This window comes from Heterodontus francisci, chromosome 3 (assembly GCF_036365525.1).
Source record: "Heterodontus francisci isolate sHetFra1 chromosome 3, sHetFra1.hap1, whole genome shotgun sequence".
Lineage (NCBI taxonomy): Eukaryota > Metazoa > Chordata > Chondrichthyes > Heterodontiformes > Heterodontidae > Heterodontus > Heterodontus francisci.
In genome coordinates this window covers 166702250-166720990 of record NC_090373.1, presented here as the reverse complement: position 1 = coordinate 166720990, position 18741 = coordinate 166702250, and the positions used below count along the sequence as shown (strand labels likewise).

Below are 18741 nucleotides of genomic sequence, written 5' to 3'. Positions count from 1 at the left end.
GAGGGAATTGAGCTTGAGGCTGGTGTGTACAAGGCTTCACAGCAGAAAATGATTGTGATAGGCTGAGAGCTTCACAAGGCAAGAAAGACCTGTATTTATGTCACTGCTTGGTCAACCTCAGGATCTCTCAAAGTTCTTTGCAGCCAACTGAGGACTTATAAAGTGTGGTGGTGCTGGTTCAGGGATAAATATTGGCCAGGGCATCAGGAAGAATGTCCCTGTTTGCCTTCGAATTTATTCCATAGAATCTTATACAACCAATTGTGAGTCATAGTCATTTGCAGCATAGAAGGAGGCCATTCGGCTCATCGAGTCCATGCCGGCTCCGCGTGGAGCAATCCAGTCAGTCCCACTCCCCTATTCGATCCCCGTAGCCCTGCACATTCATTTCCTTCAAGTGCCCATCCAGTTTCGTTTTGAAATCATTGATTGTCTGCTCTTCCTCCACCCTTGTGGGCAGCAAGTTCCAGGTCATTACCACCCGCTGCGTAAAAAAAAAAAGTTGTTCTTCTTCACATTCTCCCTGCATCTTTTGCCTGAAACATTCAATGTGAGCCTCCTAGTCCTTCTACCATCAGTTAACAGAGACCGTTTTTCGTTGTCTACCTTATCTAAGCCTGTCATAATCTTGTACACCTCTATCCAATTTCCTTTGCTCTAAGGAGAGCAACCCCAGCTCTTCCAACCTAACCTTATAACTAAAATGCCCCAGCAGGTGGGGATTTGGTTTAACGTCTCATCAGAAAGACATCACTTCTGACAGTGCAGCACTCCCTCAGCACTGCACTGAAGTGTTAGCCTGGATTATAAGCTCACGGTTGCTGGAGTAGGACTTCAACTCACAACCTTCTGACCCTGAGGTGAGCATGCTGCCCACTGAGCTGCTTTACTGCATTAGCCAAGCTTGGTCACCATGCTTAATAAGACTTGCGGGAGACAAAGAACACTCTTATCTGTTTCGGAATGTCAGTCAGTCACCCTCATGCTGTTCATCATCCATATTTGGCAACACCTGTTAGAAAAAATACAAAGGGCGGCGCAGTGGTTAGCACCGCAGCCTCACAGCTCCAGGGACCCGGGTTCGATTCCGGGTACTGCCTGTGTGGAGTTTGCAAGTTCTCCCTGTGTCTGCGTGGGTTTTCTCCGGGTGCTCCGGTTTCCTCCCACAAGCCAAAAGACTTGCAGGTTGATAGGTAAATTGGCCATTATAAATTGTCACTAGTATAGGTAGGTGGTAGGGAAATATAGGGACAGGTGGGGATGTTTGATAGGAATATGGGATTAGTGTAGGATTAGTATAAATGGGTGGTTGATGTTCGGCACAGACTCGGTGGGCCGAAGGGCCTGTTTCAGTGCTGTATCTCTAATCTAATCTAAATGCAAATGCTTTATAAAGCTCCTGTAAAGCACCTTGGGATGTTTTCTTCTGCTAAAGGTGCTATATTAATGCAAGTTGTTGTAAATGCTCATTTACTGGTGATTTTTTTTATCTTAAACTGTTGGTGAGCCGCCAGCCCACGGATATGTTAATCACATTACTCTCAGCTGTCTGATTCCAGCTGCTTCTACAATTAGACTTTTATTATCTCTGGACAAGGAAGCTGGGAATATTAGCCAGAGATCCCATTCTCAATCACTGTCGAATGACCCCTGATGGGAAGTGATTGCATGAGAGCAGGATTTTGGTAATATTTGATTTATTTTCCCCTCTTATCCTCAGCTTAATAACCTGCTGGCACTCACCATCGAAACTCACACAATGGGAATGAAGAGTGACGTATTGTCTTACATTAAAATATCTCCAAAAAGGCATTGCCTTTCCTGATGGTGATTTGCTAACCTGCAGGCTGACCTCCAATTCAGCTGCTTTCCAGCAGCGATTAAGCTTGGGCCCATGTTTTGCTCATTAGGAAGCCACGAGCAGTAGCTAGTGGGAGAGCATAGTTAATAATGGACTTTTTTTTTACAGGGAGTAGATCATGATTGCGAATTCGAGGTTTTAAGGAGTCAAATTTAGTTTTCTGAATGAGCCTCTTTGGAAATGGAATTAGCTCTCCAACTCCCTTTTTAATTTCAGCCTCTGAAGACAGAGTTAGTGGAGAGAAGCTGGGCCTTTTCAGCATTATTTCCTCTGAGTTTCAAACTACAGATTTACATTTAAATTGATGTGTTCCTTTTGTATAAAGGGCTTTGCTTCAATAGATGAAGTCTATAATAGCATGCCTGAGCTGTAGGCGTGTTATTTCATTACAGTAAAGAGACCTGCATTCCTTGCTGCTGAGTTTTTTTAAAAAACTTATTCTTGGGATGTGGGCGACACTGGCCAGGCCAGCATTTGTGGCCCAATCCCTAATTGCCCTTGAGAAGGTGGTGGTGAGCTGCCTCCTTGAACCACTGTAGCCTGCGCGGTGTAGGTACACCAACAGTGCTGTTAGGAAGGGGGTTCCAGGATTTTGACCCAGCAACAGTGAAGGACCAGTGATATAGTTCCAAATCAGGATGGTGTGTGGCTTGGAGGAGATCTTGCAGGTGGTGATGTTCCCATGCATCTGCTGTCCTTGGCCTTCTAGGTTGTAGAGGTCGCAGGTTTGGAAAGTGCTGTTGAAAGAGCCTTGGTGCATTGATGCAGTGCATCTTGTAGATGGTATACACTGCTGCCACAGTGCATCGGTGGTGGAGGGAGTGAATATTTGTTTGTGGATGGGGTGCCAATCAAGCGGGCTGCTTTGTCCTGGATGGTGTTGAGCTTCAAGTGTTGTTGGAGCTGCACCCATCCAGGCAATTGGAGAGTGTTCCATCACACTCCTGACTTGTGCCTTGTAGATGGTGGACAGGCTTTGGGGACTCAGGACATGAGTCAGTTGCCATAGAGTTCCCAGCTTCTGACCTGCTCTTGTAATTACAATATTTATATGGCTGGTCCAGTTCAGTTTCTGGTCAATGGTAACCCCCAGGTTGTTGATAGTGGGGATTCAGCGATGGGAATGTTGTTGAATGTCAAGGAGAGATGGTAAGATTGGCTCTTGTTGGAGGTGGTTATTGCCTGGCACTTGTGTGGCACAAAATTACTTGCCACTTATGAGCCCAAGCCTGAATGTTGCCAAATCTTGCTGCATGTGGATGCAGATTGCTTCATTATCTAATGGGCGCGGCTAGTTCTGGAGCACAGTCTATAGCCAGGATGTTTTCAGGGCCCATAGCCTTTGCTATATCCAATGCATTCAGCTATTTCTTGATATCACGGGAAGTGAGTTGAATTGAATGAAAATGGTCTTAGGGGATGGTAGAGACCTCAGGAGCAGGCTGAGATGGATCATCCGCTCAGCACACCTAACCCAAGATGGTTGCAAATGTTTGTGGTGTCTCCTCCTTCAGTCAGTTATTTAATTGTCCACAATTATTCACAACTGGATGTAACAGGACTGCAGAGCTTTGATCTGATCCGTTGGTTATGGGATCGTCTAGCTCTGTCTATCTCATGCTGCTACTTCAGCTGTTTAGCATGCATGTAGTCCTGTGTTGTAGCTTCACCAGGTGACACCTCTTTATTTTTCGATATGCCTGGTGCTGCTCCTGGCATGCTCTCCTACACTCCTCATTGAACAAGGGTTAATGATATTGGTAGAGTGAGGGATATGCTGGGCCATGAGGTTGCAGATTGTGGTTGAATATAACAAAAACAAGAAATGCTGGAATCACTCAGCAGGTCTGGCAGCATCTGTGGAAAGAGAAGCAGAGTTAACGTTTCGGGTCAGTGACCCTTCTTCGGAACTGACAAATATTAGAAAAGTCACAGATTATAAACAAGTGAGGTGGGGGTGGGGCAAGAGATAACAAAGGAGAAGGTGCAGATTTGACCAGGCCACATAGCTGACCAAAAGGTCACGGAGAACAGGCAAACAATATGTTAATGGTGTGTTGAAAGACAAAGCATTAGTACAGATTAGGTGTGAATACACTGAATATTGAACAGCAGCAAGTGCAAACCTGAAGAAAAATAACCTGAAAAAAACAGTGGGTAAGCAAACTGAACAAACTAAGATGAAATGAAATAAATGCAAAAAAAGATTGTAAAAAATGTAAAAAGGAAGAAAAAATAACTAAAAATGAAAGTAAAATGGGGGGCCGTCATGCTCTGAAATTATTGAACTCAATGTTCAGTCCGGCAGGCTGTAGTGTGCCTAATCGGTAGATGAGATGCTGTTCCTCGAGCTTGCGTTGATGTTCACTGGAACACTGCAGCAATCCCAGGACAGAGATGTGAGCATGAGAGCAGGGGGGAGTGTTGAAATGGCAAGCAACCGGAAGCTCAGGGTCCTGCTTGCGGACTGAGCGGAGATGTTCCGCAAAGCGGTCACCCAGTCTGCGCTTGGTCTCCCCAATGTAGAGGAGACCACACTGTGAGCAGCGAATACAGTATACTACATTGAAAGAAGTACAAGTAAATCGCTGCTTCACCTGAAAGGAGTGTTTGGGGCCTGGGATAGTGAGGAGAGAGGAGGTAAATGGGCAGGTATTACACCTCCTGCGATTGCAGGGGAAGGTGCCGTGGGAAGGGGACGAGGTGGTGGGAGTAATGGAGGAGTGGACCAGGGCGTCGCGGAGGGAACGATCCCTTCGGAATGCTGACAGGGGAAGGGAGGGGAAGATGCGACTGGTAGTGGCATCACGCTGGAGGTGGCGAAAATGGTGGAGGATGATCCTTTGGATATGGAGGCTGGTGGGATGAAAAGTGAGGACAAGGGGAACCCTGTCACGGTTCTGGGAGGGAGGGGAATGGGTGAGGGTAGAGGTGCGGGGAATGGGTCGGACACGGTTGAGGGCCCTGTCAACCACAGTGGGGGGAAATCCTCGGTTGAGGAAAAAGGAGGTCATATCAGAAGCACCGTCATGGAAGGTAGCATCATCAGAGCAGATGCGTCGGAGACGGAGAAACTGGGAGAATGGAATGGAGTCCTTACAGGAGGTAGGGTGTGAAGAAGTGTAGTCGAGGTAGCTGTGGGAGTCAGTGGGCTTATAATGGATATTGGTAGACAACCTATCCCCAGAGATGGAGACAGAGAAGTCGAGGAAGGGAAGGGAAGTGTCAGAGATGGACCATGTAAAGGTGAGAGAAGGGTGGAAATTGGAAGCAAAGTTGATAAAGTTTTCTAGTTCGGGGCGGGAGCAGGAAACGGCACCGATACAGTCATCAATGTACCGGAAAAAGAGTTGGGGGAGGGGGCCTGAGTAGGACTGGAACAAAGAATGCTCGACATATCCCACAAAAAGACAGGCATAACTAGGACCCATGCGGGTACCCATAGCGACACCTTTTACTTGAAGGAAGTGCATGGAGTTGAAGGAGAAGTTGTTCAATGTGAGAACAAGTTCAGCCAGGCGGAGGAGGGTGGTGGTGGATGGGGACTGGTTGGGCCTCTGTTCCAGGAAGAAGCGGAGAGCCCTCAAACCATCCTGGTGGGGGATGGAGGTGTAGAGCGATTGGACGTCCATAGTGAAGAGGAGGCGGTTGGGACCAGGAAACTGGAAATTGTCAAAATGACGTAGGGCGTCAGAAGAGTCACGGATGTAGGTGGGAAGAGACTGGACCAGCGGAGAAAAGATAGTCTAGATAGGAAGAAATAAGTTCAGTGGGGCAGGAGCAGGCTGACACAATGGGTCTGCCGGGACAGTCCCGTTTGTGGATTTTGGGAAGGAGGTAGAAGTGGGCTGTCCGGGGTTGTGGGACTATGAGGTTGGAAGCCGTAGAGGGAAGATCTCCAGAGGAGATGAGGTCAGTGACAGTCCTTTGGATGGTGGCTTGATGTTCGGTGGTGGGGTCATGGTCCAGAGGGAGGTAGGAAGAAGTGTCCGTGAGTTGGCGTTGAGCTTCTGCAAGGTAGAGGTTGGTACGCCATACAACAACAGCACCACCCTTGTCTGCAGGTTTGATGACCATGTCGGGGTTAGACCTGAGAGAACGGAGTGCCTCAAGTTCAGAGGGGGACAGGTTAGAGTGAGTGAGGGGGGCAGAGAAATTGAGACGACCAATATCTCGCCGACAGTTTTCAATGAAGAGATCAAGAGCGGGTAAGAGGCCAGGGGGAGGGGTCCAGGTAGAGGGAGAATGCTGGAGGCGGGTGAATGGGTCTGCTGGTCGGGGGGAGGACTCCTGGTCGAAGAAGTGAGCCCGGAGGCAGAGGCGACGGAAGAAGAGCTCAACATCATGCCGAGCGCGAAATTCATTGAGGTGGGGGCGTAAGGGGATAAAACTGAGACCTTTGCTGAGTACAGAACGCTCAGCATCAGAGAGGGGGAGGTCAGAGGGTATAGTGAATACACGGCAAGGGGTCAGATCAGAAGGGGTGGGGTCAGAGGGAAGTGAAGCGGAAGGAGGATCTGGAGGGGCATTAGTCCCCATCAGCTGCTGGAGCTTGCGTTCCTTAACACCTGAAAGGAAGAAAAAAAGTTTTTTGTTAATGCGTCGGATGAGACGTAAGATGAGATGAAACTGCGGAGTAGAACAGCTTTGAGATAAGGTGAGACGATGCTGCTGGAGAGAGAGGTCCAGTGTGTGCATGTGGCGGAGCATGGCACTGAGTGTGGATCTCAGGATGCGGCGAGCGTAGCAGTCCGAGGAACGTTGTATTTCTCGGAGATACCTGTGATCCTGGGTGGTTTCAAAGCATGATGGGTGAAACTGCAGTTGGAATCCACGTGGAATAAGTCGGAGCCGGAGACAGTCACTGAGGAAGGAGATGTGGCTGTGAAAACGAGTTTTGGTAGACACCTTATCAAACACCAGGAGGGAAATAGAAAGCAATGAAGGTGAACAAAGTAAAAGAGACAAACGAAAATCCCGTCGGAGAGAGAAGCAGAACTTCTTCAAGGTAGACATTCCTGGAAGAGAAGTGGCAGTGAATTATACACTAAAATAAAAGCAAAATACTGCGGATGCTGGAAATCTGAAACAAAAACAAGAAATGCTGGAATCACTCAGCAGGTCTGGCAGCATCTGTGGAAAGAGAAGCAGAGTTAACGTTTCGGGTCAGTGACCCTTCTTCGGAACTGACAAATATTAGAAAAGTCACAGATTATAAACAAGTGAGGTGGGGGTGGGGCAAGAGATAACAAAGGAGAAGGTGCAGATTGGACCAGGCCACATAGCTGACCAAAAGGTCACGGAGAACAGGCAAACAATATGTTAATGGTGTGTTGAAAGACAAAGCATTAGTACAGATTAGGTGTGAATACACTGAATATTGAACAGCAGCAAGTGCAAACCTGAAGAAAAACAACCTGAAAAAAAAGTGGGTAAGCAAACTGAACAAACTAAGATGAAATGAAATAAATGCAAAAAAAGATTGTAAAAAATGTAAAAAGGAAGAAAAAATTGAATAAAATTGAATATAATGAAGTTGAATATAATTCTGCTGCTGCTGATGGCCCACAGCTCTTCATGGATGCACAGTTTTGAGCGGCTAGATCTCTTCTGAATCTATCCCATTGAGCACAATGATAGTGCCACACAACACGATGGAGGGTATCCTCAATGTGAAGTTAGGACTTTGTCTCCACAAGGTCCGTGGGGTGGCCATTACTCCCAATACTGTCATGGCCAGATGCATCTGTAACAAGTAGATTGGTGAGGGCAAGGTCGTCAATTTTTCTTTCGTCTTGGTTCTCTTAGCACCCGCCGCAGGTCCAGTCTGGCAGATATGTCCTTAAGGGCTCGGTCAGTGGTGGTGCTACCAAGCCACTCTTGGTGATGGACATTGAAGTCCCCCACCCAGAGTACATTCTGTGCTCTTCCTACCCTCAGTGCTTCTTCCAATTGGTATAATTAGTATTTTTTAATTCAGGGAGTAACTAATTAACCTAAGGGTAAGTCATGACAGGAGAGCTCAGCCCCGTGATATGCTCCTCCTGCGCTATGTGGGAAATCAGGGATGCTTCCAGTGTCCCTGATGACCATGTGTGCAGGAAGTGTATCCATCTGCAGCTACTGACTACCCGCATTACGGAGCTGGAGCTGCGGGTGGATTCACTGTGGAGCATCCGCGATGCTGAGGACGTCGTGGATAGCACGTTTAGTGAGGTGGTCACACCGCAGGTAATGGCTGCACAGGCAGAAAAGAGATGGGTGACCACCAGACGGAGTAGCAGGCAGAGGCAGGTAGTGCAAGAGTCCCCTGTGGCCATCCCCCTCTCAAACAGATATTCCACTTTGGATACTGTTGGTGGGGGGGGGGGGGGATGACCTCCCAGGGGAAAGCAGCAACCGCCAGGTTCGTGGCACCACGGTGGGCTCTGCTGCACAGCAGGGGAGGAAAAGGGTTGGAAGAGCTATAGTCAGAGGGAAGTGGAGGAGCATATATGTAGGGAAGTCACAGATAGGTGTCGGAACTATAGGGTTGTAATAGTAGGTGATTTTAACTTCCCTAATGTTGACTGGGACTGCATTAGTGCTACGGGATCAGATGGGGAAGAATTTGTTAAGTGTGTCCAGGATCGTTTTCTGAAGCAGTATGTGGATGGCCCTACTAGAGAAGGAGCTACACTCGACCTCTTCTTAGGAAATGAGGATGGGCAGGTGGTTGATGTGTCAGTAGGGCAGTACTTTGGTTGACTAGGGATTTTGAGGGTCCGGTCAGGACAAAGAAGGAGGCATATGTCAGGTATAGGCAGCTGGGATCGAGCGAGTCCCTTGAGGAGTATAGGGGATGTAGGACTATACTTAAGAAGGAAATTAGGAGGGAAAAAAGGGGCCATGAGATTTCCCTGGCAGATAAGATAATGGAGAATCCTAAAAGATTCTATGAGTATATTAAGAGTAAAAGGGTAGCTAGGGAGAGAGTAGGTCCCCTTAAGGATCAGTGTGGCAATCTCTGTGGAGCCACAGGAAATGGGCGAGGTCTTAAATGAATATTTCTCGTCCATATTTACCGTGGAGAAGGTCATAGAAGCTCGTGGGTTCAAGGGAGGGAACAGCGATATCCTGGAGCATATCAACATTACAAAGGAGGAGGTGTTGGAGGTTTTAAAGCGCATTACAGGTGGATAAATCCCCAGGGCCTGACCAGGTGTATCCTCGGATACTATGGGAAGCAAGGGAGGAGATTGCTGGGGCCCTGGCAGAGATTTTTGTATCATCGTTAGTCATGGGTGAGGTACCGGAAGACTGGAGGATAGCTAATGTTGTGCCTTTATTTAAGAAGGGCTGCAGGGATAAGCCAGGGGACTACAGTCCGGTGAGCCTTACATCAGTGGTGGGAAAGTTATTGGAAGGGATTCTGAGAGACAGGATTTATACGCATCTGGAAAGGCATGGTCTGATTAGGGATAGTCAGCATGGTTTTGTGTGTGGGAAATCATGTCTCATGAATTTGATTGAGTTTTTTGAGGAGGTGACCCAGAGGATTGACGAGGGCAGGGCAATGGACGTTGTCTACATAGACTTTAGCAAGGCCTTTGACAAGGACCCGCATGGTAGGCTGGTCCAGAAGGTTCGAACACATGGGATCCAGGGTGAGCTAGCAAATTGGATACAAAATTGGCTTGGTGATAGGAGGCAGAGGGTGGTAGTGGAGGGTTGTTTTTCAGATTGGAGGCCGGTGACCTGTGGTGTGCCGCAGGAATCCGTGCTGGGCCCTCTGTTGTTTGTCATATATATTAATGACTTGGATGTGAATGTAAGGGGCATGATTAGTAAGTTTGCAGATGACACCAAAATTGGTGGTATAGTGGACAGTGAAGAAGGTTGTCTAAGGTTACAACAGGATATAGATCAACTGGAAAAGTGGGTAAGCGAGTGGCAAATGGAATTTAACGCAGACAAGTGTGAAGTGATGCATTTTGGGAAGTTAAACAAGGGCAGGACATATACAGTGAATGGCAGGGCCCTGGGGAGTGTTGTTGAGCAGAGAGACCTTGGGGTGCAAGTACATAGTTCCCTGAAAGTGGCAACACACGTAGACAGGGTGGTGAAGAAGGCGTATGGCATGCTTGCCTTCATCGGCCGAGGCATTGAATACAAGAGTTGGGACGTCATGTTACAGTTGTACATAACGTTGGTTAGGCCGCATTTGGAGTACTGTGTGCAGTTCTAATCGCCGCACGACAGGAAAGATGTGATTAAGCTAGAGAGGCTGCAGAAAAGATTCACAAGAATGTTGCCTGGTTTGGAGAGCTTGAGTTATAAAGAGAGATTGGATAGGCTGGGTCTGTTTTCCCTGGAGCGAAGGAGGCTGAGGGGGGACATGATAGAGGTATATAAAATTATGAGAGGCATAGATTGGATAGATAGCCAGAGTCTGTTTCCCATGGTAGGGGTGACTAAAACTAGAGGGCATAGAATTAAGGTGAGAGGGAGGAGGTTTAAAGGGGAATCAAAGGGGTAAATTTTTCACACAAAGAATAGTGGGTATCTGGAATGAGCTGCCTGAGGAGGTGGTGGAGGTAGGAACAGTACCAACATTTAAGAGGCATCTGGACAGGTACTTGAATGAGCAAGGCATAGAGGGATATGGAATTAATGCAGGCAGGTGGGATTAGTATAGATAGGCATTATGGTCGGCACGGACGCGGTGGGCTGAAGGGCCTGTTTCTATGCTGTACGACTCTGACTCTATGGAGAAGCACTGATTCATCAGCTGAGGGGGGGGTGATAGGTGGTAATCAGCAGGAGGTTTCCTTGCCCATGTCTGACATGATTCTTTGAGACTTCATGTGGTCCGGAGTCAATGTCGAGGACTGCCAGGGCCAGCTCCTCTCTTGACATTTATCCCACTGTGCCGCCGCCACCTCTGATGAAGCAGGAAATACCTCGGGCTGGTTATGGAGGAATCTGGAATGTTGGTTGAAAGGTATAATCTGTGAGTTGCTTGACTAGTCTGTGGAATGCTCTCCCAATTTTGCCACAAGTCCCCAGCCAGGTGCTAGTGAAGCTTAAAAAAAAATATCCATACAACTTGTCTGTTTTTGCAGAGTTGGGTACAATACAGCTAATGGCAGATAAACCAGAATGCAATATTGTATGTGAGCCAGTATGTTCGCTCTTTTTTTTCCCCTCTCTCTTTGCTGAGCAGGAAATGATTTGTGGCCTTTGGAGAATGTGAGAGCAGGCTGCCAGCATACTGTAGCTTTGCATTTCTGGTCCAGTAATAGTGTCTCAGAACTGCTGAGGTGACAATCTGGCTTTTAATGCCCAGATTTCCTTGGACATTCACACTGCAGTAGTCTAAACGATCGATAGTACAATCTGGTTCATCCTCATCGTAGCACAGTTAACCCTCTCATGCCTTGAGCTCCTCCACACACTCTGGCGGGTCGGATTGTTTTGTTAGAGCGTGAGGTTTGCAGTAACAGTTTTTCTACAATACATTTCTACAGTGGAATATTATCTGCAGATTATGCAGAATAACATGATTTTATTATTTGTAATAGGCTGAGCAGTGTAACTGCATCAATACAGCTCCGTATTATGTACAAGGTAATTCATATTCTATTGTAACAGCACTGCAGTATGATCAGTACTACAAAAGCTTTTTTTGGGTGCTGATCAGAATTGCGTTGCACCTTCTAACACACATTTCTTTCAGACCTGTTTTCCAATTCACACATAACGTAATATATTTCTCTTGGGTCTGAAATGCTCCAATTTCCTGATGAGTTTCATCTCTGACGTAAATGAATTTTGAAGCTGATGGCTAATTTGATCAAGAAAAAAACATTGCCTGTCAAATGTTTTGTAAAAAACGTTAAGATGCTGGATCACAGAATGTGGGTATAAACTCCTGTCTGGGGATTGTTTTACTGAAAGATGAGGTTTGTTGGAATGTATATTACCTTGTACATATTCTAGTGCTGTTACATACTGGAATGTATATTGTACATACTACAGTACTGTTATATCCTGGAATATGGATTACCTTGTGAGTTTTACAGTGCTGTTGCATTGCAAAATGGATTAAGTTTTCCTTGTGCATGTTACAGTGCTGTTACATACTCGATGTCTGAGGCGCTATTTGGTCTATTGCTAAACAATAATGACCCAATCTGTGAAGGTAACCACTAAAATATCAAGATAAATCTTGTTCTGAATTTGTTCACTGTGTTTTGAGAACGAGGGTCAGCGTCCAGCCTCTGTAAGGCACACATCCCTATTCAATGTGCTGAGTACTAGTGAAAGGCAGCATATTGCACTCTTTATGCAGGTAGGGGAGGCCACCATACCCGATGTGGAGACTCCAGTACCAGCATCTCGGGGAATTTAATCAGGGGTGTGTGTATTGAAATGTGATATGTTGCACATGTTACAACTGGTGTGCGGAATACATGATGATGCTCCGAAGAACAGGTCTCAGACATACTCAATCACGCTGACACCACCATTACGTGAACTGGATGTTGTAGCTCAGAAGAGAAAGAAAACCTTTTAATCAACGCACTGCTGCGTGCTCCATGGAGAAACTGACTTTTTACTGTCACAACCAAATTGGGTTGAAAATACTGCTTCTGATCAGAGGGCTGGAAGTTCAAGTAGCAAAAGTTGCAAAATTTAAAATTCCAAGATTTAAGATGAATTCCCCCAAATTGACACTAGAAAGGATAAAAGTCATTCTAAACTATTTTTTCCAGTGTTCACACTGGGGTAATATTATAAATTTAAAGCACCTCCCCCTGCACCCTCACCCCGTCCCCATTGTGCTCTGAGGATTTAATTTTCAAACTAAATTATCACTCCTTTACTCTTGATGACGATAATGGGTTGCAGTGTGTCTAGGTGTAAATCAGTGTAGAATCAAATTTTCAGTTTCATGTTTAAGAAAATACAAACATGAGTTTACGTTGCAAGTTGCAAAATGTGTACTCGGTTGTCATATCTCTAAGGGGACTGTGCTGATTGGTATCACTCCTGCTCTGCAGTCAGCTAGAAGTAAATACAAGACAAGGAAATGTGAAGTATAGGTTAGAGCCATAGAATCATAGAAAAGTTACGACACAGAAAAGGGGCCATTCAGCCCATCCTGTCTGCGCCAGCTGAAAAAACCAGCTGCCCAATCTAATCCCACCTTCCATCACCTGGTCCATAGTCTTGCAGGTTATAGCACTTCAGGTGCAGGTCCAGGTACCTTTTAAATGAGTTGGGGGTTTCTGCCTTCACCACTGTTCCTGGCAGTGAATTCCAGACACCCACCACCCTCTGGGTGAAAAAGATTTTCGTGATGTCCCCTCTAATCCTTCTAGCAATCACCTTAAATGTGTGCCCCCTGGTAATTGACCTCCCTGCTAGGGGAAACAGGTTCTTCCTGTTTTGTACACCTCAATTAAATCACTCCTCCACCTCCTCTGTTCTAAGGAAAACAACCCTAGCCAATCCAATCTTTCCTCATAGCTGCAACTAGTTATCCAGTTTGTCATCCTTGCTTTTGTTCTATGTGGCTGGGAATGGATGACACTATTCCAACAAGCACCAGCAAGTTCAAGTGAGTAGAAGTAGTCATAGTCTCAGACTTGTGCCATTTTGATTGGGAACCAAATGTTCAGCTCCATAAACCATTGGTGAATCTCCATGCTGCACCTGGGAAATGTCAAAATGTATCAAATTGCAACATCGCTGTAGTATTACGCAATGGTAAAAAAATGAATCTTGAAAGCAAAAAATGAAAGCGTAAATGGCAGTGGATTCTAAGACTGGCTTCATTGGGTTTTTTTTTTCCAGGTGTTTAGATAATGGGCTGTGTGCAATGCAAGGACAAAGAGACAACAAAAGCAGCAGTGGATGAAAGAGCTGGTTCCATTCCCCAGAACCCAGGCTATCGTTATGGGCCCGACCCTTCTCCTCAGCACTATCCTAACTTTGGTATCACGGGAATTCCCAATTACAACAGTTTCCATGGAACAAGTGGGCAAACACTGACCGTCTTTGGCGGGGTTCATTCTTCCTCTCACACAGGGACACTGCGTACTCGGGGCGGAGGATCCTTAACTGGTAGGGAAAATGCCCACATGGGTTTAATTTTTTTTTTTAAACAGTTTTTTTCCCTGAAAATGGTACCATTGTTTAATGAAGACCCCGTGTGTTGAACAACCCTTCCACCAGAACAAAGATTTCTTTGTCAGAAGAAAACGGTATAAACTGGTGAACAACTTGCCTTTGTTTTGTTCTTGTGCAGCCAATAGCTTTTTAATGATTTTCTGTATAAACGATTGTTATATGGTGCAACTGCTCCAATGAAACACCTTGGGATGTTTTACTACATTCAAGGATGCTATATAAATGCAGGTTTTTATGTGGAGGCAGTGTAATGAGAAAACGTAATTAAATATTTAAATAATATTGCACGGATCAGTTAAGATCATAAGAAATAGGAGCAGGAGTAGGCCATTTGGCTCCTCAAGCCTGCTCTGTCATTCAATAAGATCACGGCTGATCTGAGTGTGGCCTCAACTCCACTTTCCTGCCTGCCGCCAATAATCCTCGACTCCCTCGTAGATCAATAATCTGTCTAACACAGCCTTGAATATATTCAATGACCCAGCCTCCACTGCTCTCTGGGGAAGAGAATTCCGAAGATTAACCACCCTCTGAGAGAAGAAATTCCTCCTCATCGCCATCTTAAATGGGAGACCCCTTAATTTGAAACCGTGTCCCCTAGATCCAGATTCCCCCATGAGGAGAAACATCCTCTCAGCATCTACCCTGTCAAGCCCCCTAAGAATCTTATATGTTTCAATAAGATCACTTCTCATTCTTCTAAACTCAAATGAGTATAGGCCCAAAGCTAGACCAGAAAGAAAGCTGTAACTTGTTTCACTTGTATGTTTAAGTATATTCATGTCAAGTGATTGATTGGAAATAATTCTACCTGATCATTCAACTTAGAGCGGCACAGTGGCGCAGTGGTTAGCACCGCAGCCTCACAGCTCCAGCGACCCGGGTTCAATTCTGGGTCCTGCCTGCCTGTGATCGCGTGGGTTTTCGCCGGGTGCTCCAGTTTCCTCCCACAGCCAAAGACTTGCAGGTTGAGAGGTAAATTGGCCATTATAAATTGCCCCTAGTATAGGTAAGTGGTAGGGGAAGGTGGAGATGTGGTAGGAATGTAGGATTAGTATAAATGGGTGGTTGGTGGTCGGCACAGACTCGGTGGGCCAAAGGGCCTGTTTCAGTGCTGTATCTCTAAATAAAAACAAAAGTTGTAGCATCACCTAAAAGCATGCCATTGCACTCTGAATACTGGTCTCAGACTGGTATCTGGGTTGAGTGATCCACAACTGGTGGAATTGTGTTACAATGCCGCCTGCATCTCATACTCTGCCCAGTAAAGGAGACAGCTCTGCACGTTGTGTCTCCACCTTTTGGCCAAATGACCTGTAGTGCTAGGAGAGAGTAAGTAGTAATTCATCTCCCAATACAAACTTCAAAAGCAAATTTTGAAAACGTTCCACAGAATCCAGTGAAATCCTGGGCACTTCTCGAATGTGGCTTCACATTGAGCTGGAGGTAGAACTAAAATGATCAACCTGAGTCTGTGAAATAGGACGTTTGTGGAAGACCATTGATGAAGGGGAGATGAGCTGTGAATGCCTCCTTGAGGCAATATCCTGAACATTGCTGCAACTACGCTGTCCTGCAACTCTAGTTTAAAATCAGACAGACTGTTTTCCTATACTGTGTAAGGAGATACTGAGCACTAAAGAATGAGCTGTGATGTATAGTTTTATTCCAAGCCATGAGCATGCTGCTGACTGATATCCTTTTGCTTTCTGTCTCCAGTTGGGGTAACCCTTTTCGTAGCCCTGTACGACTACGATGCCAGAACGGATGATGACCTTAGTTTTAGAAAAGGAGAAAAGTTTCAAATTCTTAATAACACGTAAGTACCGAGAGAGAGATATGAATATTGCAAAAACCACAGCTCAAGTCTTTGAAACGTGTTCCTTTCTTCACCCAGTGTTGAGGTTTGTGCACAGTGCAGATGAACAGTATAAATGATTCTGTGTGATCATTATCTGTTGTCGTCATGCACCATTTCCCATCAGTTATGAAGCCAGATTCCTCATTGGTTGGTCTGTACTCAGTGTTTTTTTAAATAAAACATTAAAAGGAATCATTAAGGTCTCCTGTCACCATGGCTGTTTAATCTGATTTGTAGAGTAAAGGAATTTAAATGTGGAACTCACTGCCAATTGGAGGCACATAGCATTGACGCATTTAAGGGGAGGCTTGAAGCAAATGTAAGTAAATGAGAAGGGAACAGAGGGATAGCAGGGTAGGAAAGTAATTAGAGTGGGAAGAGACTTATGTGGAGTTTAAATACTGCGTTGACCAATTGGGATGAATGGCTTGTTTCTGTGCTGTAGACTCAATGTAATTCTATTTATGTCCATCATAGCAGTTGAATGACCTGTACCTTTACCAGTGTTCCCAGATGCAGCTGTATGATAAAATTATAGGCTCTGAAATTACAATAGATTCACTGAGCATCCCTTTATATTTTCTCCTTCCCTGCAGTAACGGAGGAGTGAAATCATTAATTCCAAACTAGTTAACGCCTCTGCTAGAGAGAGACTCAGAGCAAATGTTCTACGTGTTTATGCATTTGGTCTTCCACAATTTTGTTTTATAGCCTTAATGGTTTTTTTTTTTAAAAATCTGTAAATTTCACAAAAAAATGTTTTTTTCCCTGGACTGAGCAGAGTTTGATGCTTTCCTTGAACAAATAGCAAAATATTGCAGATGCTGCTGATCTGAAAGCAGCACAGAAAATGCTGGAAACGCTCAGGCAGTTAGAAAGCATCTGTGGAGTCAACAGGCAGAACGTTTAACATGAGGAAAGGTCTGCACCCGAAATTTGTCTGTTTTATCAACAGATACTGCCTGATGGCTTCCAAAATTGAATTGGATATGTACCTAAAAGGGAAAAAAATATTGGGGCTATGGGGAAAGAGCAGGGGAGTGGCATTAATTGGACAGCTCTTTCAAAGATCCAGCACAGGCACAATGTGACAAATGGCCTCTTTCTGTGCTGTCTAATTACATATAACCTTGCTGCAATTTCCACAAGTGTTTGTGGTCATAGACTGTGGCATTTACATCCTTAATACAGAGTACAATGCAAATCTGATTTGTGACCCTTCATTTTTCTCTGGGCTGACACACTTCACAGTCTTTGAGCACTGAGTGACGTTTTTTGAGCAGCAAGTTTCATAAGGAAACATAAGAAAAATCATGTGCCCATTTCCTGCAGCTGAAAAAGCTGCTTTCTTCAGAAGATGAGGGTACAATACATTCCATCCATTTAATTGCAAGAGATAAAAGCACTGCTTATTTCTACAGTGGCCAATATAAAAACCACAATGTAAAGGTGAATCTATACAAAACCTTTTAAGTAAGACCACAGTTGGAGCTATGTATGCAGTTTTTGGGCTGCACATTATAGGGAGGATTTTGAGGCAACAGAGTGCGGACAGCACACTGCTTACTATGAGGAAGTAGAAATACAAAAAGATATGGAAAAATTGGGGCTGTTTTCATTTCAACAGAGGAGATGATAGGTAACATGATCGAGGTGATCAAAATTATAAAAGGATGGACCAAAGTAGGCAGGGAAAAATCCTTTGCAATGATTGAGGGATCTAGAACAGGGAGACCTAAATATACGATTAAATGCAAGAAGCTTAAGACAAAGAGGAGGAGAAAAGTTTTTAGCCAGTGAGTTGTGAAGCTGTGGAGGAGTTGGTGACTGCAGCGGAGACTGTGTCAACATTTAGGAATAGGTTGGATAAGTGGTTAAAAGAAAGGGATGTGAGACCAGAGACAGTCACATTGGATTAGGACAACTGTTCATGTGAAGGATACAGAACAATACAGCTAAACAACCCATTTGTTATATTTTCAAATTCAGTTTTAGTTGTTGGTTATTTCCTACAAGGGAGTCCATGCTTGTTTGAAGTGCAGTGAATGATGAGGATTTTTAAAGAGCATCACTGGTTGACTCTTGGCCAGGTGATTAGAATTTGAGGTTCCATCAAAATAACAAACCATTTCAGTTGTATGTAAGTACAACTTTATCAATGCAGGAAACTCCCTACTGACTGGAGCAGCTGGCTGAGACTGATTCTTCCATCCCTGGTTGATGTCATCCCAGGTGTCTCTGCTCCATCCAGCCTATGTGACACCAAGATTCGCATGGTTACCCAAAGCAATACTGTAAACAGACATTTTTTTTGATCTGCAAGCTAAGTCCCTGTGGAAGCTGCAGTCTATCTATGCTGGTATTTTGTTACTGAGCGAGTTTTGCCCTCAGCCTGACACTGGTGCTTTTAGGTATTGTATTGAGTGATCTGTGCCGTCACTGAGACGTAGCCCCATTTCACCCCACCCTTCAAAAAATAGTGTTAGCTGTCATTCCTCCAAGTGGGCCGCAGCTGAGACAGCAGATCAGCCTCAAACTCTGGCACAAAAGCAAAATACTGTGGATGTTGGAAATCTGAAATGAAAACAGAAAATGCTGGAAATACTCAGCAGGTCTGGCAGCATCTGTGGAGAGAGAAACCATTAATGTTTCAGGTCTGTGATCTTTCATCAGAACTCTGGAGATCTACTCTCCATGGCCTCCAACCTCATGGGCCCCCAACCCTGGACAGCCTGCTTCTACCTCCTTCCCAAGATTCACAAATGGGACTTCCCTGGTAGACCTATTGTTTCAGCCTGTTCCTGCCCCACTTAGCTAATTTCTTCCAATCTTGACTCATTTC

The 18741-nt window shown here is 45.2% G+C and overlaps 1 protein-coding gene across 11 annotated transcripts in view; it reads left to right on the top strand.

The window, feature by feature from the left end:
- Nucleotides 1-18741, top strand: part of fyna (FYN proto-oncogene, Src family tyrosine kinase a) — a 328748-nt gene that overhangs the window by 235456 nt on the left and 74551 nt on the right. For all 11 annotated transcript variants that reach the window (XM_068027408.1, XM_068027430.1, XM_068027394.1 and 8 more), the window contains 2 exons: nt 13703-13972; nt 15758-15857. In XM_068027408.1, coding sequence (XP_067883509.1) covers nt 13714-13972; nt 15758-15857 — 359 coding nt within the window. In that variant the 5' untranslated portion in view covers nt 13703-13713. The remainder of the gene's footprint in view (nt 1-13702; nt 13973-15757; nt 15858-18741) is intronic.